The 23554-nt window shown below is 37.6% G+C and overlaps 11 protein-coding genes across 11 annotated transcripts; 6 read left to right on the forward strand and 5 right to left on the reverse strand.

The window, feature by feature from the left end:
* Window positions 1–773: 773 nt before the first annotated feature.
* On the reverse strand, window positions 774–2315 carry BDF20DRAFT_912352 (uncharacterized protein; the record flags this gene model as incomplete). Its single annotated transcript, XM_053083942.1, has 1 exon — window positions 774–2315. One exon carries the CDS (start codon window positions 2313–2315, stop codon window positions 774–776), a length of 1542 nt encoding a protein of 513 aa, XP_052937376.1.
* Window positions 2316–2917: 602 nt separating this feature from the next.
* Window positions 2918–4266, forward strand: BDF20DRAFT_818481 (aspartic peptidase domain-containing protein; the record flags this gene model as incomplete). Its single annotated transcript, XM_053077373.1, has 4 exons — window positions 2918–3046; window positions 3109–3256; window positions 3326–3645; window positions 3739–4266. The coding sequence occupies 4 exons, from the start codon at window positions 2918–2920 to the stop codon at window positions 4264–4266; spliced, it is 1125 nt and encodes a 374-aa protein (XP_052937377.1).
* A 217-nt stretch (window positions 4267–4483) lies between these two features.
* On the forward strand, window positions 4484–5544 carry BDF20DRAFT_818806 (uncharacterized protein; the record flags this gene model as incomplete). The annotated part of the gene is made up of 3 exons (XM_053077409.1): window positions 4484–4712; window positions 4850–5061; window positions 5137–5544. 3 exons carry the CDS (start codon window positions 4484–4486, stop codon window positions 5542–5544), a joined length of 849 nt encoding a protein of 282 aa, XP_052937378.1.
* Window positions 5545–5772: 228 nt separating this feature from the next.
* Window positions 5773–7070, reverse strand: BDF20DRAFT_912355 (maintenance of mitochondrial structure and function-domain-containing protein; the record flags this gene model as incomplete). Its single annotated transcript, XM_053083943.1, has 4 exons — window positions 5773–6339; window positions 6412–6590; window positions 6677–6769; window positions 6893–7070. The coding sequence occupies 4 exons, from the start codon at window positions 7068–7070 to the stop codon at window positions 5773–5775; spliced, it is 1017 nt and encodes a 338-aa protein (XP_052937379.1).
* Window positions 7071–7811: 741 nt separating this feature from the next.
* BDF20DRAFT_905769 (ras family-domain-containing protein) lies at window positions 7812–8744 on the forward strand (the record flags this gene model as incomplete). The annotated part of the gene is made up of 5 exons (XM_053083204.1): window positions 7812–7837; window positions 7913–7979; window positions 8043–8109; window positions 8285–8562; window positions 8655–8744. The coding sequence occupies 5 exons, from the start codon at window positions 7812–7814 to the stop codon at window positions 8742–8744; spliced, it is 528 nt and encodes a 175-aa protein (XP_052937380.1).
* A 944-nt stretch (window positions 8745–9688) lies between these two features.
* BDF20DRAFT_912357 (Spo11/DNA topoisomerase VI subunit A) lies at window positions 9689–12063 on the forward strand (the record flags this gene model as incomplete). Its single annotated transcript, XM_053083944.1, has 11 exons — window positions 9689–10152; window positions 10217–10398; window positions 10461–10582; window positions 10657–10710; window positions 10790–10930; window positions 11002–11079; window positions 11153–11221; window positions 11312–11452; window positions 11519–11595; window positions 11673–11846; window positions 11940–12063. The coding sequence occupies 11 exons, from the start codon at window positions 9689–9691 to the stop codon at window positions 12061–12063; spliced, it is 1626 nt and encodes a 541-aa protein (XP_052937381.1).
* Window positions 12064–12154: 91 nt separating this feature from the next.
* Window positions 12155–13733, forward strand: BDF20DRAFT_865260 (integral membrane protein DUF106-domain-containing protein). The gene is made up of 6 exons (XM_053080782.1): window positions 12155–12215; window positions 12301–12323; window positions 12391–12517; window positions 12611–12912; window positions 12982–13143; window positions 13228–13733. Exons 1-6 carry the CDS (start codon window positions 12202–12204, stop codon window positions 13620–13622), a joined length of 1023 nt encoding a protein of 340 aa, XP_052937382.1. The 5' UTR covers window positions 12155–12201; the 3' UTR covers window positions 13623–13733.
* A 213-nt stretch (window positions 13734–13946) lies between these two features.
* On the reverse strand, window positions 13947–16210 carry BDF20DRAFT_865263 (uncharacterized protein; the record flags this gene model as incomplete). The annotated part of the gene is made up of 7 exons (XM_053080783.1): window positions 15952–16210; window positions 15617–15889; window positions 15368–15508; window positions 15172–15292; window positions 14797–15083; window positions 14164–14719; window positions 13947–14098 (listed from the first exon to the last, which is right to left on the reverse strand). Coding segments are annotated over exons 1-7 (1699 nt in total), but the record flags the coding sequence as incomplete, so codon positions are not given.
* A 2190-nt stretch (window positions 16211–18400) lies between these two features.
* BDF20DRAFT_834804 (uncharacterized protein) lies at window positions 18401–19720 on the reverse strand (the record flags this gene model as incomplete). The annotated part of the gene is made up of 3 exons (XM_053078769.1): window positions 18401–18580; window positions 18839–19250; window positions 19683–19720. The coding sequence occupies 3 exons, from the start codon at window positions 19718–19720 to the stop codon at window positions 18401–18403; spliced, it is 630 nt and encodes a 209-aa protein (XP_052937384.1).
* Window positions 19721–20923: 1203 nt separating this feature from the next.
* Window positions 20924–21894, forward strand: BDF20DRAFT_454740 (uncharacterized protein). The gene is made up of 2 exons (XM_053075489.1): window positions 20924–21242; window positions 21313–21894. The coding sequence occupies exons 1-2, from the start codon at window positions 21130–21132 to the stop codon at window positions 21794–21796; spliced, it is 597 nt and encodes a 198-aa protein (XP_052937385.1). The 5' UTR covers window positions 20924–21129; the 3' UTR covers window positions 21797–21894.
* A 511-nt stretch (window positions 21895–22405) lies between these two features.
* On the reverse strand, window positions 22406–23249 carry BDF20DRAFT_834807 (uncharacterized protein; the record flags this gene model as incomplete). Its single annotated transcript, XM_053078770.1, has 3 exons — window positions 22406–22554; window positions 22888–23039; window positions 23083–23249. The coding sequence occupies 3 exons, from the start codon at window positions 23247–23249 to the stop codon at window positions 22406–22408; spliced, it is 468 nt and encodes a 155-aa protein (XP_052937386.1).
* Between the last annotated feature and the right edge of the window lie 305 nt (window positions 23250–23554).

Genomic DNA, 23554 nt, shown 5'->3' on the forward strand with positions numbered 1-23554 from the left:
ACCATGATCTCAACCATGACCATTATTGATATCGCTATTCTTTTACAGCTATCTATTGTTTTTTGTTGATAACATTCTGGTTTTTTCTATTCATTACTATACATGCAGTTGCTTTTTACTTCATACAATCAACTGCTATATCTATCACAACTCAGTCAGCAATTCAGTTTATCTTATTTGATGATGCTGACTTTTCTACAAACGTTGAATCACATATGTTTCTCCACTTGACTGTACCTGTCAGAGTCGAATTGTAATTTATTTTCTATAGCGAGTTTCAGAAGGCTTGCAAACGTTGAATCAATGGATGACTTTTATCAATAGATGAGCATCTTGACAGCAGCAGCAGCTACAGCAGCAACTTGATTGGAGTAGTAAGCTTCATCCTTCAGAGGCCATTATTACAATGCCTTTCGTTGAAAAGCTTAACCAGTATACCTCTTGTGTCCGACCTAAGGCAAATTTTTGATAATCATTCTTCATTCTTCGATCAAGACTCTCATAATGTTACACTGGCAAGTATGCACATCAAAGATATCAGGCCAACCCAACTGTCAATCGATGAGGCGGAAAATAGACATTCGTTGGGTGGGGACGGAAAAGGGGAGGTGTTTAGACATCATACACTATTCATTTATATGAGATCATCGTTTCATGGGGACAAGTAAAGAGTAATATGTATGTAGAGAGTGTATCAAAAAAATAGGATAAAAAATAGAAAAGTAGAATGATTACAACCTTTTTATTGAAAGCGATTTACCCGTCGAAGAATATTAATATGTTTCTTCACCAAAACTCATCTGGAATTCTTTCCAATTGACCTCCACCACTTTTACAACCTGTTCATTTTCTTCTTTTGTTAACTGTACATCTACCCATTTTTCTATACCTGAAGCACCCACATAAACAGGCCATGACATGCAACAATCATATTTTGGCACATACACAGACAGCACCCAGTATCTACTTTCGTTCGCTTTCGCTAAAGCTGTCTGAAGCCTTTTCTGCGTTTTCTGTTTTTCTTGCTGCTTTTCGAATGAATTTGCTGTGGAGGACGATGACGTTGCTGGAGTGCTTGCTGTTATATTCATGGATGAAGGTCGTGTCATCGCTCTCGTAGCTGCTGCCGAAGAGGTCAATGTTAAAGATAATGTTGAAGCAATGCTATTCTGACGCGACCGATTGAAAGGCATATGAAACAGCAAATCATGGGTTAAGCGTGTCACTATGGCTGCCATGGTAAAAGCAGCTTGGCCTTTTCGTCGACAAATCAGTTTCCACCGGTGAATAGATGTCAAGCTCTGAGCCATAGTATAAGCAGAAGATTGGGGGTAATTAAGGGCCTGAATGGCAGGCAAAGGAACTCCTTTTATTTTGGCATGGTTCCAGAGAAGAAAGGGTTGCAGGCGGGAACCGAGAACATAGGCATCGGTCACATCGCTGTCATTACTGAGCAACACTCTCACATCCTCTGGGATATCATCTGCTGCCTCCAAAGGCTCTTGCGGGTTGACTATTCGGTCTCTATGGCTATTGTTTTTGTCATGAAGGTCAGTAGTGTCTCCAGATGTTTGCGTTGGAACAGAGGAGGATGACCTGAGTGTGTCCTTTGGTCGCTGCAGCAGCACTGGCTGTTCCTGTGATTCGCTTTGTTGTAAAATTCTTTGTTGGTCTATGAGCCATCGTCGAAACCTCCTTGTGGCAAATGTGCTGTGTCCAACACCAAATATGCGCTTCGGATTCACATGCGGAAAATAACTCTGCAAAGATTGCACGTATAAATCAACTGGATTGCTGGTAACTAGTATCAGGATATCAGGATGCACAGGCGACATGCAGGAGGCTACACTTAGCAACAATTCTCGGCTTTTGCAAAGCCACTCTTGCTGTTGTTGTTGTTGTTTTTTCTCATCTTCTTCTTTCTTGTCCAAACTAGGAGATGAAGAAGGAGAAGAAGAAAAAGAAGATGGACATGGGATATTTGGTTCTGTGATATCTGCAGTGAAGATGACGAGAGTGGACTGCCCTGCTTCTTTAAATGTGCCAGCACGGATGCTGGTTGCAGCAATGGTGGGTATGTTATCCTCATTGATATGATGGATATCCTCGACGCTTGTGGTTGCAGGCCTTTGATGCAAATCGCTGCCTAATGATATCGCTTCTTGTAGGTCTAGCGCTTGGCCTTGAACAATATTTTCAGAAAGATCAATGAGTAGTATTTCTTTAGCGATATTAGTTAGAAGTAAACTGTAGGCAATGGTACCACCAAGGGTTCCAGCACCTATAATCGAGACTCGGCCTTGATGGTGTATCATTTATATAAGAGCACTATATCCATTGACAAACTGTTGATTTATTAGGAAAGAATGCAAACAGAAGGGAGAAAAATCTTACTCTTGGGAAAGAATAGTCCTTTTGCTTCAAGGTAAGTTTTGGGAAAAAAATAATAAAAAGGAAAAAAAAAGTGAGACTCATGTTGGCCTAGGTTAATTTCGTCTTTTCCATGGACCCGTCTCGTCTCGGTGACATTTGGAAACAACAAACAAAAGGAGGATAAACTGTTCTCGGTACTTTTATTTTTCTCCACCTTCAGGGCTCTCTATTTAAAGTGAAAAAATAAAAGAACAGAATGCTTTTTTCGTTTTCCACTCGCCCTAGAACTCACGCAACATAAAAGGATTCATGGTGAACAAAAAGTGTCTAAGTCTACACGTACTGGCATTGGTTGCCTTAGCCCAAGCTCAATGGGACTGGCCATCATCAGAAGAAGAAGAGATGCTAGCAGGGCAACCACACAGCTCCTTAAGGTAAGCCGTGAAAACTGTATACCAAATAGGTCATCACAGAAAAAGATTCAAACTAAATACGTGAATTTTATCATAATAGCCTTGGTTTGAAAAATCGCAAAAGCTGGCCTATGAATACACCATTGCGTGTTCAAAGAACATTAGCCAAATTTGGCGTGGTGGATGAACAGTTGGACCAACAAATACAATCTGCTAGCGGAACAAGCGTTGAACTTCAAAGTGTTTATGTTGACGTAGAAGTAAGTCAGTTCATAACTTTTTTTTATTACCTTGGTCACCCTATTCATCCATTATTTTGTAGTATATTGGCGAAATTGGAATTGGTACACCTCCTCAACTTTTTTCTGTTGATTTTGATACAGGTAGTTCTGACATTTGGGTGCCTGCCAAGGCTTGTCGAGCAAGCAGCTGTGGACGACATCGTCGATTTAATCCTGAAGAATCCTCGAGTTACAAAAACATCAACAATTTTGTTCCCGGAAACAATGATACTGTATCTACGTTGGATGGAGGTGAAGGCGCTGGTAACAACAATCATACCACCTGGGCCTTACAGTACGGTGACGGGTCTGTTGTGAAAGGCTATACTGCTATAGAAACGATTACATTAGGAAACGTAAGTCAGCCCAATCAACGATTTGGGTTAGTTACAGCGCAAACAGCCGAGCTTGCTCAGGATCGTTATCTAGACGGTATCTTTGGGTTAGCGTTTCCACCTTTGGCCTACACAGGCATCCGTTCTTCCATTGTACAAGATTTACATCAGGCTGGACATATCACCTCACCTATTGTGAGTTTTTACTTGGGACAAGCGAAGGATGGAGGAAAAGGCGAAGTTGTAAGTTATTCAAATATCTGATTTTTTTTTTTTTTGGTATATTGGTATACATATATGTATGTATGAATCTAACGACAATGTTGCATTGCGTAGATATTTGGCGACTTCAACAGAAATCACTTTGAAGGTGATTTGAAATACGTGCCGGTCACTCTACAAAAATATTGGCAAGTCGAACTTAACAGTATGAACATTGATAACGGTCCCAATATCTTAAACTCCACAGCCTTTCCTGCCATTGTTGACACTGGCACTACATTAATCATCGTTCCTCCTCACATGTCTCAAGCTATTCATCAGGCTATCCCTGGTGCCGAATACGAACCTATGCATGGATGGCGTATTCCTTGCGATTTTGCCGAGCCACAGTCAAGCAACGGCCAAATGACCGACAGTGTACTCAATATACGTTTGGGAGAGCAAGAATTTCCTCTTTTATTAAAAGACTTGGTGCGTGCTAGAGCTGTCTTTCCATTCAAGGGGCCCAAAATGATGTGCTATTCTGGTGTGGCCGAGGCTCAAACACCTATGATAATATTGGGAGATACCTTTCTGAGAAAGTACTATTCCGTATTTGATTTTGGACATGCTCGTATCGGTTTCGCTAAGGCAAAGCCTTGAAATGAAATAGCACAACCCCTTTTCACTGTAATTTTACATTATAATATATCCTACTATCTGTTGTTCATGGTTCAAACGCGGAAAGAAGGGTATTATTCTTGCTATGAGGCACTGACTGCTTTCGTTCTAAAAGAAAAATAAAAAGAAAAAAATTCGTTGGCAGATCCATCTTTTTACTGTTGTTGATCCATCGACTCCTTATACCCCAACAAAGCCTATGACAACGCTATTAAGAAGCTCACTGTTACAAAACACCTTACGTACAGTGTGGGATGTTGCAGGATATCCTACAGAAACCTTGTTATGGCCAGCTACACAATGTACAGATAAAAAAACTATTCTCTTGTTCATTCCGGGCAATCCGGGATTAGTCGAATATTATACCAGTTTCCTACACGGCCTTCATAAATTAGTAGCATCACCATCATTCGAGATCATTGGAGGTAGTTGGGCAAACTTGACTGAAACTTGAAGGAAGCTTACTAAATATACCATCGATATATCTCCAAAACAGTCTCACATAAAGGACACTCCATCAATTATCACGAACCATACCTAAACAAGAAACTCTTCTCACTTGAAGACCAAATCCAACATAAAGTGGACTGTTTAGATCAACTTTTAAAAGAAAATGGCTCCAACAATGTCAATTTTATATTGATGGGTCACTCTATTGGTAGTTACATAGCTGCAGCGGTTCTAAAAAGACGACCACATCATCACATATCTCGCGTAATAGCTTTATTTCCAACTCTTAGAGAGATAGCTTTAACACCCAATGGTGTGAATATTACAGTAAGAAACACTGGTAACTGTTTTCACGAGGCGGCACGGATGTCTAACTGTTATGCTTGTGTGGATTGGCAATAGCGCCTTGTCAATAGGATTCCTGCTACTGTTTTTGGTATCACCGGGTCCTTGATCTCTTGGTTTCCTCCTCCTTTCCGTCAAGCTCTGGTACAGTGGATAACTGGACAATCAGGGGAGGGTTTACAGGTCACTGCTCACCAGCTTTTGCAAAAATCCGTGCTCGAAAACGCTGTTACTATGGCAAAATTTGAAATGGAATCGGTCAAAGAGTTAGACCACGACTTTTATATGCAACATCTGGATAAGTTCATCATGTATTACTCGGCTAATGACAAATGGGCTCCCAAAGAACACTATGATTACATGGTGAAGCATTTTCCAAAAGGCAAAGTCCATTTGTGCTCTCAAAATATACCACATGCCTTTTGTTTAGGTAAGCACAGTACAGTGAACGGAACCATTCTTTAAGAGCAGTTCTCTCATAAATGAGGGCATTCCTCTTCTCATTTAATAGAACCTCAACATATAGATTACATGGTGCAGAAAGTAGGTGATTGGATTCGACAAGATTTGCAAAATATAGAATAAATTAGAACGCTTTTGCAAAGCATATTTGTACAATAAATCACTCGTGTGTTATATGGCATTGTTTTATTCTTGTTTGTTTTTTGTTCTTTGTACATGAGATAAATTGCTTTAATCAATTTGCATCTTATCGTCGTCTGCTGGTTTTTTATCCTTCTTCTTATCATCCTTTCCCTCCCCCTTTTCTTTATCTTCTTGTGAGTTGGATTGTTGCTGAGGTGAATTTGCCGACGATTGTTGCTTGTTCTCTAACATGTTTTCATTCTTCATGTTGTCAATCTTATTATCAATCAAGTTATGAAGCGCGATAACAGCACGAATCATACTAGAAAGATAAATCAATAATAATTGATCATTGGTCTTTGTGCTGAAACTGCTGACCATTTCTTGACTTTCGAGATTAGGTAATAAATTGAACATATCTTGCAGATTGTAAATGATTTGATGATTTACAGGTAATTTGCCAGCGACGACTTTGGCTAAATAATCGCGGATTTCTTCTAATCGACCTTGTAATCCGCCTAAAGAGGAAAGCTGGTTACTGATGCGAGTGGATAGAGTGCCCACAGCATTGTCTTTGATGTCTCTTAGTAAATGCTCCACACCGATTTCTTCAGCTTCTTCCGCAACAATTTCTGATGGGACATGCATGAATGTCTTTGTAGTGGTTGTACCGTCCTGTATTATTGCCCGTAATGATATAAGCATAATGACCTAAAGTATTCATTTATGTAAAAACCAACAACTTACGTCTTTGATTTCTTCAATTGCGAAATAAGCATCAGTAGGGATTTCTGCATCGTTAGGCTTAACGTCGATAATGACGAGTACTGGATTAGGTGTATATCTTTTGAATAATTCATTGATTTCCAAGTCTGACGAACGAAGTTTGGGTCCACTGTGATACCAACCGATCAACTTTTCCTTTGCTATATTTGTGTATTGTGTACATAGGTTATGCATGGATGTTTCTGATTTAACTCTGATAAAAGAAACAGAAAAGCTATCTTCTTACCATTCACTTTTTTGAACATATCATTCATTGCTTCAACGTAGTTATGGTCCAAAAACCATACGGACGGATCCTTCTCATCTTCTTCGAAAGGAACTGTAATGGTTGTGAAAGAAAAGGCAGAATCGTCAATTTGTGTATTCAGGCAATAAACATATTTGGTATGATCAATAATTTGTAGCATTAACAGCTAATCAAATTCTGTACTATTGAATTTACCTGCAAAACTGTTGGAAACGTTAACGGTTTTGCCTTTATTCTGACCGAGTAAAACACCGACGACACGTTTCTTTGTATCTTTAGCTACACGATTGTAGTGATCTGTAGCTGAAAGTAAGACAAGAGGATGAACATGAGCTGTAATAGAGTTAGGTTGCACTGTTGTTGTAGTTGGCATTCTTTTTAGTTGAATTAAATTAAGAAAATCTTAGAAGTTGATCTTTCCCAAGTTGATTCTCTGAAAGAAACGAACTGAAGAAGTCAGTTTGGGTTTTTCACTCACAGAAACTTACGCGTTCCTCAAAGCGGAATTCGAAGAAGGTTCTCTTCTTTTGCAGAGTGCTCTTTATTCGTGACATCATTTTCGCTCGTTGCTTTCCATTTTAGGTATTGCTTGAATCTAAACAATTATTGGGAAAAGGGAACTTCTGAAATAAAAAGTTGCATTTTTGCAACTTGCTCATCTTCTATTCTCATCATACCAATACAACGCATACCTCCATAATACGAACATTTTGAAGCATAAATAAAGCATGTCAAGTTACAACTATCAATATATTATAAAGGTTTATCCCTAAAGAAACAAAGGAAAATTGTCTATAGAACGTAGACTAACTTGGACAACACATTTCTATCAAATTTATCTTCAGTATATCATTATTGGCGACACAGGTATAAACGCAGAATGTGTAGATAAAAAGCACAGATATACTATTGGTCACTCCATTAACTAACACAAGCATTCACTTATGTATAGCCGTTGGAAAAGTAAGTGCCGTTCGTCCTAAAACAAAGAATAAAATTTGTAACTTCAAAGGGATCAATTCCATGAAACACAACCAAAGCTTACGAGCAATTTATAATATCACCTTTACAATGTTAGTCTTGCCTCTTATTACAATTTACCGATAAGCGTTTTATGCCGGCACACGATTTGACTATAGGGTACACTAATGAACGATAGCGAGTTTTCAGGAACCAGTATATCACGCTGAATCTAACAAAGAAAGCTTAATTTAGTGTTGGTTTTGGCACACGCTTTATACAAGTCAAGGATACACAGATAAAATTACAGATCTGGGATACGGTAAATGGAACAGTACAAATGGTTATTTGTGTACATACATTTGATACTTATAGAACGTTCTAGGCCGGACAAGAATCGTTTAGATCTATAACAAGAAGTTATTACAGAGGAGCAGCAGGTGCATTATTAGGTATATTCAGGAACCAAAAATTTCACCAGAAAGAAAATCAGGAGCGCCGATAATAACTCATGATATGTTATTGTTATAGTTTATGATATCACAAGACGAGACACTTTCGAACATCTTCCCATATGGCTAGAGGGTAAAAAAAAACAAAAACAGAATAAGGGTCTGAGTAGTATAGTCTCACATGAAAATGCTCTGATATATTTTGTGATAATGCTAGATGTACGCCAGCATGCAAATCCCGACACGGTCATCATGCTTATCGGCAATAAAAGTGATTTAGAAAAGGATCGACAAGTCAGTCGCGAAGAAGCCGAGAAATTTGCTCAAGAGAACAATTTATACTTTTTGGAAACTTCAGCTAAATCAGCTGATAATGTTGATATTGCTTTTATTAAAACAGCAGAAGAAATACAAAGAAAGATTCAAGAAGGGATCATTGACTTGAACAGTGAGGTATAGGTGGATTATGGTGATATTATGCATATATGGATGTGAAAATTTACACACTCTTTTTTTTTCTTCTTCGACAAATAATTGATAAATAGGCAAATGGGGTCAAGTTGGGTCAAAGCCAAGGTGGTAACTCTAGCTTACCCTCTGCTAATTCCTCTTCAAATGGTGGTGGGTGTTGTTAAGGGAATATTTGTAGTAGGAATAATGGATTGTTAGAAATGAATAAATATTAGTGTTTATCAGTCTTGGTATCTGGGTGGGGGAGACAACATATCATTCGTAGTTCGATTATAAGGATGGGTTTGCAGACTTGGCTGCATGGAAACATCATCATTACTACTGCTGGCCGCACTTGCGGGTTTGTGTTTGAGTTGATATTTCATATGTAACAGGTGATCTAACCGAGAAATTACATCATCTGGCAGGTGGGTTCTGGAACTTGGCGGCTCATACATTGGTAGGGGCATATCTATCATACAAGAAGAAGTCGTTGAAGGAAATTGATGTTGGGCATAAAGGATGGATGATGTTGCATGGCGCCGCTGCTGTTGAAGGGTATCTACTCTGGCTTGTTGGTAATCGAGAGCTTTTTCAATAATCGCATCTCTTTCGTGTTATCTTTTGTAATAGCGACGATATCTTGTAACCGTACAAGATATCAAAAGAAGGGCGATTCCTAGTGTGAACAGAACGATAATGGCTATAAATGAACCACCTATACGATCAGAAAATTGCTGTCTTGATATTGCAGGTGATGAATCCACTGTATTAGTGCTATAATCCATATCAAGAAAGATACTATAGAGGCAGCTAGAGGTATGCAAAGGTTAATTGATGTATGTATGTCAATAGGAAAAGCAAGAATGAGGATTATTCTTCATTTTGGTGGAGAGAAAAGCGAGATTATTAACGCTATTTATACAGAAGGGACTAAACAATATATATTAATAATTGCTTTCGTCATTTGATTATCATAAATGATAATTGGTGTATCCCGATAGAGCCTACGTGAGCTGCTTTTTTCTTCATTTTATTCATTCTAAAGTTCTATTTTTCTTCTTTTATCCTTTCCTTTTCGAAATTCACGCGACATTATATTCTCCGCCAATTTGTCATTACCTTCATAATGCCTCATTTGTTCCTTTCGAATGGAGATGTGAATGCCTGTGTAACGGATTATACTGCTACCAGCCACTTGAATGGTGTAAATAAGGAATATAATACTACCATGGCGGGTGATCAGAACAACCGCCTTAATGCTACCATTAACAGGGTACTCGACCATGAACTAATGGACGAAACCAACAGTGATATTGACAACTTGGGTGAATCTTCAGCAACATCCTTGCTGCCTAATTTAACCTCTACAGCGCCTTTGCATGTAGGTTATCAGCAACTACAGCACCAACGATCTACTGTAGAAAAGTCGCGCGAAGAATTAATGTCAGAAATCGAGCAAACCGTAGATCAAATAATGACATCTATTATGTTGGGGGAAGTCATTAGACTACCTATTGCCGTTAGAAAATTGACCACTTCCTCTTCTTCCATGCCTTCTTCAATGTCTTCAAGCTCTTCCCAACAGCACAAGTAAGGTTGAAATAAACCAATCAAAATAGCAATATGTTAAAGAATACTAAGTCTCATCCATTAGTGGGAAGAAAAGTAAGGCAGCCATAGTGTCAGAAAGCAATGCCGTTTCTTCAAATGGTGGACACTTCGAAATGTCGTCTCAACCACTCAATACTACTATACTATCTCATTTTCAGCAGCAGCAGTCAGTGCAGCAAACAAGGATCTTATCATTGAATTGCGCCTCTTCGGCAAAAACTTTAGGTATTAATAGCATCATCTAAAACCGATGTCGTTCAATTGATACTAACAATAAAGACATAAAGCACGTTATTTATCAGTATTGCAAATGATATACGAAGCTATCGCATACAAAATCATGGTAACAAAAAGAGACATGTTCTATAGGGATGTGTCACTGTTTGGTACTCAATCAGTAGTTGACATTGTAAAGTTTTATTAGGTTTGTGTATGATTGCTGTATCTGTGAAAGTTCAGTAACAGCTTTCCCTTTTTCCATAGATAGTGGATGATTTATCCTGTCATTATAATGTTCCGCGATCTTCGTTAAATGTTGTAAGTGCAACATCTAAAGCATACGTTTATAATATATCTGTTATCTTCAGCTGACAATCTATACTCTTGAAATATGCAGAGTGCAGCTTCTAAAGGCCTCATTTTTGGACCAGTTATGATTAAACTAAAGAACAATAAGGTCATCGATTGTATGGGCGGCTCTGCGTCTTTCTTGCCTCAAACAGCTATTGATGATACAGACGGTTGTTCTGATGAGCAAGTACGATAAGATATAAGCTAGATCTTACTAAAGTATGACATGCTGACTGCTCACTTGATATATCTCTTAAGGGCTCATTAATTCCACCTATCAATCAAATTGTAGAAGTTCAATGTAAAGCCAAATGTATGATCATCGTAGAGAAGGAGGTATAGTTGCATGAAGAAATGGAGACTCAAACATAAAGAGAGGGTTTTTGCTTATAGAAACCGTATGTATTAGGCAACGTTCAGATATCTTGTTTCAGTAGGGTTCTGCCAGTCTTTGCCTCAAAGCTGTGTTCTAGTTACTGTAAGCGATGCATGTGCAAATTTATGTCAACTCTGAAGCTCTACTATTTTCAATGAAATCAGAATAATAATCTTACAATTGATATTGTAGGGAAAAGGGTACCCAGACCTTTCAACGCGTCAGTTTGTCAAGTATTTTTCAACCCACTTTAGTAGGAAGCCTATTTTAGCTTTAATGGATAATGACCCTCATGGGCTTGACATTTATGCTACGTATAAATGGGGTGCTAGAGTAAGCTGTTAATGCATTCGCTACACATCTTCAATAATTCTTACAGTCTAGTTCTTATTTCTCTAGGCTATGGCATTTGACGTTCTTAGCTTAGCTGTCAACAGTATCAAACTGCTAGGATTAACTTGTCAAGACAGAAAAATGTACGTTGTAACCTAGAATAGGAAGAGAATTAAGCTGCTATTACAGAGATATTGTTCTAATTATACATGAATAATAGTTGTCGTTTGGCTGCAGAATGCTATATACCAATGACCGACAGGGATAGGTCAAAATGTCTTTCAATGATTAAGACTTATAATCAAGATGAGATGCCGGGACAAAGTCAACTTGTTAAAAGAGGATACTATAATTTAGACGAGCAGCTAGCTTCGCCTGATCATCAAGAATACATGTAAGTTTTAATACATACTTTAGATAAGCAAACAAGGAATATTTTATACATATTGACTTTTCTCCGTTTCCATTTTGATGGCTTTTGAAATAGCAATGAGGTTAATGATTTGTTAGGGTCTGACTACAAGTGTGAATTACAGTCTCTTAATCATGCAGGCCCTTATGGCTTAACCGAATATCTGCTCTCCAAGCTTAGGAAATATCAACTGTTGTAGTACTTTTTTGCCATCAATGTCAGGCAACAAGTTGCAATAACTCCGCATATAAACTGGCTGCTTAAATTCTTTAATTCATACAAAAAAAAAAGTATACTGCTGCTTTTCCAAGAAATTAAAATAAACTGTTAAAACAATATGGCAGCCGATTCGTGAGTATCCCTAAGTGTAGTCGTTGAAGTGTAAGTTATAGATTTTCTCTCTAAAACTTTTTTCTACTTTGACGTTATTCTTTAGACAGGCTATGCTTTTAGATCCTGGTAAGGATGACCTTCTCTAATAGGATACACATGATACACATTGATGTTAATTATAATCTGAATGTAGCCATTCGTGATTGGGTACTGCTACCCATTCTATTGGTAATGGTGCTAGTGGGTGTTCTGAGACATCATATTACTATGCTCATCACTGGTCAACCAAAGACACCACAGCTTAAGGCTATTCGTGAATCGTAAAGTATTACAGGAGAGATAGGAGAAAAAGTAGATCTTCAAGCAAAACAGTTAAACATAGTAACGCGATCATTTAATAATTGTGTTTATAGAAAAGCACTGTTACGTGGTTTGCGATTAAGAACTAGCGGCAATATGATCCCCCAGCACGCCTTTACTGCTCGTAAAATGTATTTAGCTGAAGCCTTTGAAAAAGGCAAATACCTAAAAAATCCCATCAATGATGAGCAGAAGAAGAAGAACAGTGATATACCCAACATGCCGCCCAACCCTATGTCAGATCCTGATATGATGGAGGGGATGATGGAAGGGATGAAAAAGCAAATGATGAATATGGTGCCTCAAATGGTCATCATGGGTTGGATCAACTTCTTTTTCCAAGGATTTGTAGTGAGTAAAGTATTAGAACAATCATAAAGCCTATTTAGAAGATAAATACCCTATATTCACATTTGAACAATAGTCAAACTTCCTTTTCCTTTAACTCCTCGATTCAAACAAATGTTGCAAAGTGGCGTAGATACACGTGATATGGATGTTACGTGGGTCTCTTCTTTGTCATGGTATTTCCTCAACTTGTTTGGTTTGGGTAGTGTTTTTTCATTAATTTTAGGTGATAATAATGGTAAGCTAGCTAATGAGGACCCCATTTGATCACCTATAGACGTACTGATCATGATTTCTCTAATGTTCAAAATTTAAACAATAGCTGCCGGCATGGATATGACAGCTGTGAGTGCAATGCCTGGTATGATGCCCGGGATGGCTGGCATGGGCGGTACACCTGGTCAACCGACCGACTTTAACAAACTCTTCTTAGCTGAAAAAGAGAATATTCAAATTACTCCTCACACTTGGGATTTAGACAGTATAGAAGAAAGATTATTAATCAAATACGGAAAAACTGTTAAATCGTCAAAAAAGGGTAGCAGTATTGCAACATCGAATACCTCTCAAAAGGGCAAAAATGATGAAGCAGATAGACAACAAAAGAATAGCAATAAGAAAGGTGGCTCACCTTCTTCAAGCGGGAAAAAGAAGGAATTGAGTGTCCGTGACAAAATTAGAGCTGCTCAAAAGCAGCAAGCAAATAGACGACGATGAACGAGAATAACCTTGAACTGTATATGTTATTAATTCACTTTGTAATTCAACTTAGTACAATCAAATGAAAGATGAATAAATAAATTGTTTCTTTTCTCTATTTGACCACACCTATATTTTATTTGATGTATTGCTATGAAATCGAGACCACCAATCGTGTAATTCCGCTTCGCTTCCCACTTGAACTAGCAAGTCAAAGAAGCCACCGTTGCTATGTATCTTGAATACATACTCGCTGCTTGTTCTCGCTACTATAGACGCATGCGAATAATTGAATTGAACACTATTCTTATAGTCATCCTCCTGTAATGTATTAAGGTAAGCCTCTGTAGTACGCATAGTGCATAGACTGTTCAACCTACCGAAGAATAATAAAGAAATGAACGAAGCTGAGGATAGAGAACGATTCTCCGCATTTCCCATCTTGCCAAAAGGGAAGGAAACAATTTAAAGACGCACTGTACGGGTAAGACATCCTAAATAAATTGTTTGGATTAGGTCTGGCTAATAAGAATGTCCAAATGATCCAATATAACAGTACCTCGAACGAAATTACGTGTAATTTCCTCCCTGCATTCTGATAATTAATTGTTTCTGCTATTGACTGAGTATCTTCTGTTTCGTATTCTTTTACGTTGATAGAACTGCAACTGCTACCAACCATTGTTACTGATCGCGCAGCCGTATCATCATCAATGGTTACATTATTATTTTCGTACTCGAAATTATCTAGTTTATGCTCTTTCCGATCAATTGGAAGGAAAAGGTGGTCAATGGCCAAAAATTGATTCATTGTCATCAGAGTTTTATCAACGTCCTTCTGTGTTGTATGTTTTCCGTTGCTATATCTTTTATCGTGCACCGAGTCTCGTCCGTGTTCTTTTCCTGTTAACTGATACTGATGGACTTTGTTATTTTGGCTGCTATTATCCTTGTAGCTTTTCAATAACTTGTATATCTTTGGAAAGAATAAGATGATCATTGAGAACGTCGTCGCCCAAAGGATAGTCATGGCCGTCACGTAATGACGAGTATAAAAGTCGTTCGTAGGCATGAAGAAAATGATGAAACCAATCATAGCCGAAAAGAATACGTTACTACAGTAAAAGGAAAGGAATTACTATAAAAGGGGAAGGATACATTTTACTTTCTTCTATCAATCAATGTAACTTACTACACTGAGAGTCCCAATTGTTTATGCTCGCTGTACTTGGAATAGCCCCCGAAAGTTTTGGTTCTCATGGTCATAAATACGCACATACCGAGTTCGATACCAGCTATTATAGACATAATAACCACGAAAAACGAATGGTTAAAATAGTTTTGGTGTTGTCTTTCACCCTCTAGACTGTTGGGGTCGTGATAATAGTTGCATGTTTTGATAAATATTGTATTAGTAGAAGAAACAGAGACCTCTGACAATTCGACTGTTGTTGAGAGTAGCCATAAAACTAATACAGTCTTCTCGCAAAAGCGACAAGTTTAGCCAAAATTGTTTAGCTACTATTTTTTGTAGGGGATCAAACTGTTCATTCAGCGTTGTACTTACAGAATTTAACAAAAATACGTAAGATATCAATCTAAGTAACTCAGCATCTGTCATACAAACACCATTTGCAAAGATATTATTCATCGTTTTGTAAACCTGATAATTTCGCGCTAGCATGGTACTATAATGAATAGTTAAGAGAAACATATGTATCAGCAGGTCATGTATGTCAAGAGCTTTCGAACTGATGTTTTACCAGATAATTATGGAATAAGCTAAATAAAAGAAAATAGGAAGCAGATAGCATGTTACTAAGCACATACTACTTTTGAATATGAGTAGTATAGATAAATAAGATAAAATAAAGCCGAATAATTCTATTATACAAAAGGATACACTGATAGCGTATGATGAACGATAGAATTAGCCAACAAGATGGAGTCACCTTTTTTAAAGAACCCCCTTAACACTGAAAACGAACAAGATACCAATAGCTATGCCTTACCTAGCATATTTAAAAACGAGATGATGCCGTTTTAGAACAATAGTGAATAAAATGAAGAAGGCAGCCAATAAGCTGATGATAGTTATTGTCGCCGTCGTTTTAGCAATTGGCGTGGATAATCCCGCTTCGAGCACTGTGATAGGTGGTTGGCCCAATGGTGGTGTATTGGTACCATCGTAATAAACAGGACTTGTGGATAATTCAAATTTCCCACCCACAACACTTCCAATGGAGACTTGTGTGCCGTTTTGTAAGTTAAAGATATTAAAGTTTCTACATCCGTACAAGTTTTAGCAACAACAATCGTTGAGAAACCGGCCTTACTTATCGCTTACCCTATCATAATATCGCCTTCTTTATTGAACAGAATTGGCCCTTGGGGCCCGACGAAGCCAGTATCATTGAATAGTGTTATTGTATCATAATTTGCTAAGAATGGTCTTCCTCTTTTATTTTCTCCCGTTGTAAGTTTCTGTAAAACATCTGCTGGATGAATGGCATCACGCACAACTTGGCCAATACCATGTGCCATGGACATCAAGCAGGAATATGCTAAACTTTATCAATATGTATATGAAACATTCAGTTTCCGGTGAGCATCATGCAATAAGATTTCTAAGAGGAAAGAGAGGAACTTACGCAGATCGATAATAATCGGGAGTTAGGTCTTGCTGAGCGATATTAAACCTAGATAGATCAAGTGCACAATTCATTGAAGTTGCCATCAGCAAAAGTATTTTCATCCTACTCTTTGTTTTTTCTTTTTGTTTTAAACAAGCAGTCCATTTACCTTTTTTGATACGTGTCTTTGAACTTTTCGAATGGTGAATATCGATCCAAATCTTTAGACATTGCTTGAAATGCAAAGACACCGCCTGGAAATAGGTTGTCATACTCCAGCAAAGTTAAATCTTCAGTTTCCCAAGCAAGGGAGTCAATAACATGTCTTTTTCGAAATGTTCCTATTGCTGCAGAAGAGTTCATAGCTGCTATAGCTGCTTCTTTATTATTGTTCAAAACTATGCGTTGTTGTATAATTTTGTTATATTGTTTCAATTGTTCTTGTAGTTGTTGTTGCAACAACATTGATTTGCTTTTATCGTCATTATCATATTCGTTACCAGTAATGATAGTTAGCCATGCTGTATCCTTATTTAAATGTTTGTGAATGGCTGCTACCATTAATGTTGCCGCAGTTAACTCGAGATCTTCTGTAACAATGACAATTACCCTTGCTCCAAGGCTCATAATATGATCGATAGATTCGTGGATACGTTTTTCATCATAATTTTTTCGTTGGTCTTTTGACGCTGTTGTTGCTATAATGGGTTGAGTAGACAGTTTCGAATCTGTAAGAGATTGATAGGATATGAGCGATATAGGTGAGAATTTTTTCTTGCACCTGCTGGCAAATACCTGGGTCACTAAGATATGCAATTTGCCGCAATAGATGTAGAGAAAGTTAGCAGTTGCTTTTCTATTTTCGAAAGACATCAACTCAGTATAATGAAGGCTTACTCAAACGTCCCAAACCATCTGTGTCCGAAAATAGTATGCCAAATGTGGTCCAATTTTGACTAAGTATAAAAGAGGTAATTATATCGATATGTAGCAAATCTGTTGGTACTGTTCGAAAGAAAGTGCCATATTGGGATCTATCCGAAAGGGATACTATTGGAATGAAAAATGCGATAGTTAGCGGCATTAACGTGTGCTTTTTTTTAGCCTTTACGTCAGTAAAATATATACTTTACGGGCTGTTGCTGCAAAAGAACAATGCGGTATTTGGGTAGAACTTGTCAATAAAGCAGATAAACTCGTCCAAGTAGACGTTGATAACGATGATGTAGATAAGGGCTTTGCTGCATCACCACTGATAACGCCAAGCACACCATCTTCATGTATAAGGGATAGAGTTGGAATGATAACAGCTTGAGTGATTCTGTCGCTTATTTGCTGGTACGGCTGCTGCTGTTGTACCTGCGGCTGACGTTGTAGCAATGAAGAAGAAGAACTTGTGTAGGTTGCCTCTTTTCGAATAACTTTCAGATAGGCACCGGGAATTATATTTGAGGAGTTGATTTCTTCAGCCGCCAATTGTATACCAGATACAACGTCGCTGTCATCAATACTATTTGTAGCGCTATCATCCAGTAATCCAGTGGGTATCAACAAACCGATTTTAACTTCTATTCTATCAGCTCCATTAATCGAGCTGCTATTAATACTTTCATTGCTTTTTATCTCTGTCAAAGCTGTCGGATCATCAATTCTATACATTTTTGCAATAACAAAACGCAATAGACCAAGAGTGAAGAGAAGGAGAAAATAAAGGCAAACAATGGCTTCATACTTACTTTCCATGCCATCTTTATTTCCAGCAATCAATCTTAACTGAAAAGGAGTATCAATCTCAGGTACCGAGTATTATTTTTCTTTATCTTTACAAAAAACTAAATAAAGACCTGAAGATTTGAAGAAGTTTCATAATGCAGCTCCTTAATTTTACTAGAATTCTAAAATTGAACGCGCTCCCTCACCATCCCGTAGCATCTTTACCTAAAATGATGTTCGTAAATCAGTTACAAAATTATTGGCTGCCTTGTGAAAGAGCCAGAAACATATTACTGGATATGAAGACGGCTCTATTACGTTAGGAATGATTGAGCAAAAGTCACTTTATTTTGTACAAGATTACATATAAAAATGGATCAATATATCGAGATCCAAGTTCAGATTCGTTGATATCATTACTAATTGGTTTGCGAGGCAAGTACCTATTCATTAGATGATGGACTTGACGAGTCTGGCTTGTTTTGACGGAAGATCGAGATCAATGAGCTGCATAATACCTTTATGCCGACTCATGATGTTTGTTGAAACTTCTTGAATAATAGTGAGGATCCTAATGATGGTGTCTATGGGAAATCGAGGCTTTTTGATTCCATATGTGCCTTCAATAGTCTGGATAATAGCAGCATACATGATTTGATTGAAAAGAGAAGATATATCATCATAATGATGCTGATCAGTTCATCAGGTCATCTTGTACCTAAAAGTCTCGATAGAAAAACTTTTTTTTTACAATATTCACAAATATAAATAGAAGCTACTTTTTTTCTACAAGGTTTTTGTTGTCAATTTTTTATCACAATATTCTGATTAATAAAACAAGATAACTTGGTCTTCACGGATTTCCTTTTGTTTTCTTTTTATTCTTACTATAACATATACAGCATATAAAAAGAGAATTGAATGGACTGCCATGGTGGAGTGCATATGGTCTTTAAGAGTTAATTTCCATTTATTACTGAGAATCGATCGTTGGAAATTGAAGAGGGCAATGCTAATATCGAAGGACTGTACCACAAAATGATTGTCAGAATCTGGAGGTGGAAAGTGAATAGCAGCCGGATTCAAGAGCTCGTTCTCAATGGAACCGCTGCAGATAGCGCGTCTCTTGTTTTGTTCTGCGCTTTCTGCTTGCTCCGATGGTACACCACCATTGCTGGGCTCGGCCTCGGAACCGTCAATGGTGGTGGTTTTCTCTTGCCCAAGGGACATAGAATCATCATTTTTGATGCTCTGAATTGTTGTGGTTGATGTTATGTTGCCAATGTTGCCTCTGGATGGTCTGAAAAATAATGATTTTTCAGTTTGTGTATTATTGCATAATGTTGGAGACAGTCAGGACAGTCAAACTGCTCTTCGGTAGAATCGTGTGCGGCAAATGTTTTGATGTAGGTAAAATTGTGTTAGTTTTACTCCTTAGTGAAGTGAATTGATTTGAAAACTGTAAGATAGAATGAATCTTGTTTAGTACTTACACAGAAAATGAGAGAGGAGAGCATTCATAGTCAATTGTAAATTTGTATTTTTTTTAAAAAAAAGAAAAGAGAAAGAGGGTAGCGTTTGTGTTTAATTGAAAGTTTGTATATAAAAAAAAGAAAATACTCGTTCCTGAAATTCTCAATCAGTAAGAATGCAGCGGCTTTCTAAAATAGAAGATCAAGATTATCATCAGGAGCGATTTTTTTGACACTATTGTGATGTCTTTAATAATTACCTAAGCCAAATATATGTAATGATTCGCCTAAACAACATTACGTGTATTTTCTATTTGCCCCATATTTATTCATAAGGCCCTAAACATGCCCTTTCTCTAAGCAAACTATTTATTTCAAAAGATATAAAAGATATCCAAATGTTAACACAAAATAAAGAATCAACATCTGTCTTGCTACTTAACTTAGTCCACTATAATCCTAAATACTAATAAGATTTACAACTATGGTAACCATCTATTCAATGGTAAATTAATCAACGATTTTGTATTGACATGAGCCAATGGCTAATTATGGATTTATTGTGCGTAACAAGTAAACCTTTAGAACAAATATGTATGATGTATTTTTCTCTTGATTGTTTCGATGTCGTAACACCGGGCTTGTTACAGTAGTATTATCTTGACCTATGTAAATAACAATATCATCTGTCTTTCATCAAATATATGGATAACATTGCAATGCTGGGTTTGGGATTGTCTAGCGGCAGTAATAGTAGTGGTAATAGTAGTTGTGGTAATAGGCGGTGTAGCTCTAAAGGTATATTGTGGGGGGGGAGGTATCCTTGGATGGGTTGTTATAATCTTGATAAGGCTTCATTATGGTTTGGCTGAGCTATATCTCAATCCTACAGCTTTTTCAGTAGCACTGGTTTTCATTCTTGCAGTTGGCTTATCGTTAAATTGTCATACATATTCTACTGATGTTCTCTTTAAGATCAATACTGCTCTTACAGCATATCCTTCTTTGCTTTCATTTTCAGTTTTCCCTTAACCAACAGACATATTCTGGTTAATCATATAATAACCGCTATGAGGCTAAAAATATCAACAAACAATATTCGATGTGTGTTCAACGACATGAAAACTAATGATTAGAAAAGTGTGCAAATATGGAATACACAAAAGAAAATAAGAGGCAAAAGTTTGGATCGGGTACTGAGGAAATGCATGACATTTCCCATATACTTTGCCTCTTTTTTGAATTTTTTGCCTGCTGTATTACCGATCATCCACCAAATCGAGCAACGCATCATATGAAAAGTTTGGCTTACGCCTTCTCCTTATTGTCTAGAAAGGTGACGATCCTTTCAGCCTTCTAGCCAATTTTTGTCGTATAATTGTCGTATATGGGTCGTAGCTTTGTCGTATCAATAATGTCAAATCAGTAGAATCCAGTCTGGGTGTTTGCTGTTATCTCAACATATTGAGCTATTTATCAGGCATAATATAGTAACTGAGCAACAGAATTTTATCTTTGAAGTTGAGGGATTTTATTACCCCCTTTTTTTTAAGGTTTGAAGTGGTCTTGTGCTTTTGAACCGTTACGGCCAATCATTTCTAAGTGGCTAACGAGAAAGTAAACAAACAATAAGCTATATAAGAGGGAAAACACGACAGCCATGTTCCTTTCTCTGTCTTTCTTCTAATCTACAAACATATATTTATAATGACTCACCGATACGACACCGACGTGAAGTTCAGCCTGTACCCTGACGAGATGATCTCTATGATCCCGGAGAAAAGAAGCGCAGACTTGTGCAAAGAAGTGCGTTTGAAAAAGTATGTTAAAAGAAACGTGTCTCCTGCTATCGTCAGCTCTATTTATTAACAATCTCATTTTTTCACGTAGCTTTTACTTGGATTACAAGTATCAGTGTAAACGATTCGGCGAATTCGTCGTCAAAATCGATGAAAGGGCCCGAGAAGCCCTTGTTACAAAAAGAAACCAACGCTTGCAGCAGCAAGTCGTTCCTACTCCTTCTCCGCCTTCTCCTCCGTCTCCTCCTGCCGCCACATCGCCCGCGCCTCTCGATGACTCCACTAATGCCGTCAGCAGAGGACAGAAGCGTCCTCGTGAGTCTGACGACGTTGGTGGACGAGAGAGCACCAAGAGATTGAAAACTGGTCCTCCTCCCAGTCCGTCTTCTGTTGTTACTTCCATCAACACCGTTGATCTGACGGGTTCGTTTTTGCCCTCTGCTGGCAGAGAGGCTAGTTTCACCGCTCCTTCCTCTGTCATCAGAGGTCAGAAGCGTTCTCGTGAGATTGACGATGTTGGTGGAAGAGCAATCAAAAGGCTAAAAGTCATTCATATTGCTTCCTCACGGGAGTAATATGGTGACTTTGTTATAAATATTATATATAATGAAAGTGCAATAGTTCACTTGTTAATAAATATCTCTTGCTAATAAATATTCTAAATAACTTTTTCTAAAAATGTGGCTATTAATTGATGTTGAACTATTTTGACAAATGGGCTCTAACCTTTTAACTGAGAGAATAATATGAGTAATAAGCGGGCATCAAGTTCAGGTGAAGTTGATACTGTCTTCATTTTGATCATTGTTGACAATCATACCGAACAGGACTGCTAGTAGGCGATTAATTGAATTGATTATGAAAAAAAAAAAAAAAAGGAAAAAGTCAAGAGGTTTTATATACATTAAAGAGATGGAAAAATCCGGGTATAAAGAAAATACATGTCCTCCGTTAAACAAATTATACCATTTCTCGTGAAATTCTTTCCCATAGATGCTATATTTTTGAAATGAATGAAAGAATTACCTACTTGTACCGTCATATAGCCTGATTTCGAAAAAGATCTTTCTTCCAAACAAATGTAACAATGACACACATACGCTCATGATAATGATGTCTTTACTGGGACTTTATTTTTGTTTCTACTGATATTGTTGTAGTAGCAGATTCTTGCAAGAGACTCTTCAACAAAGGCACGCGGTCAACACTTTTACCACCGAAATAATTGCAAAGACTATAAATAAAGCGGCACCATAAATATCCAGATGATGCGCCTTGAAAAATGACGTACGACGATCAGCAGTTTCAGGATGGAGCAGTGAAACCATATATACTATTGATGATTTCCAACAAAACTTTCCAAAGCTTAGAAGAGTAATAGTCATGTTGTTAAATACCAATAGCATCTATAGCGGCAGCTTTCATGGCGTTTGACTCTCGTTAGGCTGGTCTGAGATCATATAAATAACGGAAAAGTATAATAAGTTTATTGTAGAATCGGGTTGAGAAGGATTCGAATCCTGCTGTTGGCTCAAGAGTCAGAGAAATGTGATCGTTTATGTAAGGTGCACTAGATTCTGCCACGATGAAGCAACACCATAGGCAACAGTTAGTAACAGGATTCAGTATAGCTATATTTAACTTTTGAAAAAAAATTTTTGCCTACCTTCATTTAAAAGAATGGTAGAAGTAACGATGAAAGGGAGCTTTAAAGACAGAGTAGCTTTCGAACATGCATCAGCGAAATGATCACAGAGCACGACATCAACATTATTTCTGTTAAAATAATCCCTGGCAAAGCGATAGGCTGATTTACATCTATCAGTTAAAAGAATAAAATATTTCGAATATCACCACCTACATGAACCAGAATTTGCTTTGCATCATACTGTAACCTAACAACGCATACATGGGAGTATCTAATTTGCCTTCTTCAGAATTCTTGAAAAATTTTAATCTGTCAATTTGTACTATAGGATCATTAAATACTGTCGCAACATACTTAAAAGGTCTACCAATGGGTGTCATCTCGATCTATAATTGTATGAAAAAATAAAGAAAAGAGGCAAAACATGCAAGCATTAGTACACATTGATGCAGCAGAGAATCACTGATAGAGACATGAACATGTATATATTACAGCAGTCGAAAATTTTCCCATTACGTCCCCTTGTTCCTAGCTCAACCGTAAAACTCGATACCCAATTGCAGTGGGATGAGCCGCCAAATGCAGCGAAGAAAGCGATATTTTAAACGCTGTTGTCATGTTGATATAGAGTGTTCCTCAATTGCTTGAATGAATCTTGATCTGAAGCGTTCGACGATGGTGTGAG

This window comes from Mycotypha africana (genome assembly GCF_025528875.1).
Source record: "Mycotypha africana strain NRRL 2978 chromosome Unknown BDF20scaffold_4, whole genome shotgun sequence".
In the NCBI taxonomy this organism is placed as follows: Eukaryota; Fungi; Mucoromycota; class Mucoromycetes; order Mucorales; family Mycotyphaceae; genus Mycotypha; species Mycotypha africana.

Coding starts and splice junctions, on each gene's coding strand:
- BDF20DRAFT_865260 (XM_053080782.1), top strand. Junction 12,518..12,610: donor CTTAAGGCTATTCGTGAATC/GTAAAGTATTAC, acceptor TTGTGTTTATAG/AAAAGCACTGTTACGTGGTT. Junction 12,913..12,981: donor TTTCCAAGGATTTGTAGTGA/GTAAAGTATTAG, acceptor TTTGAACAATAG/TCAAACTTCCTTTTCCTTTA.
- BDF20DRAFT_454740 (XM_053075489.1), top strand. CDS start 21,130: ATGACTCACCGATACGACACCGACGTGAAGTTCAGCCTGTACCCTGAC. Junction 21,243..21,312: donor AAAGAAGTGCGTTTGAAAAA/GTATGTTAAAAG, acceptor TTTTTCACGTAG/CTTTTACTTGGATTACAAGT.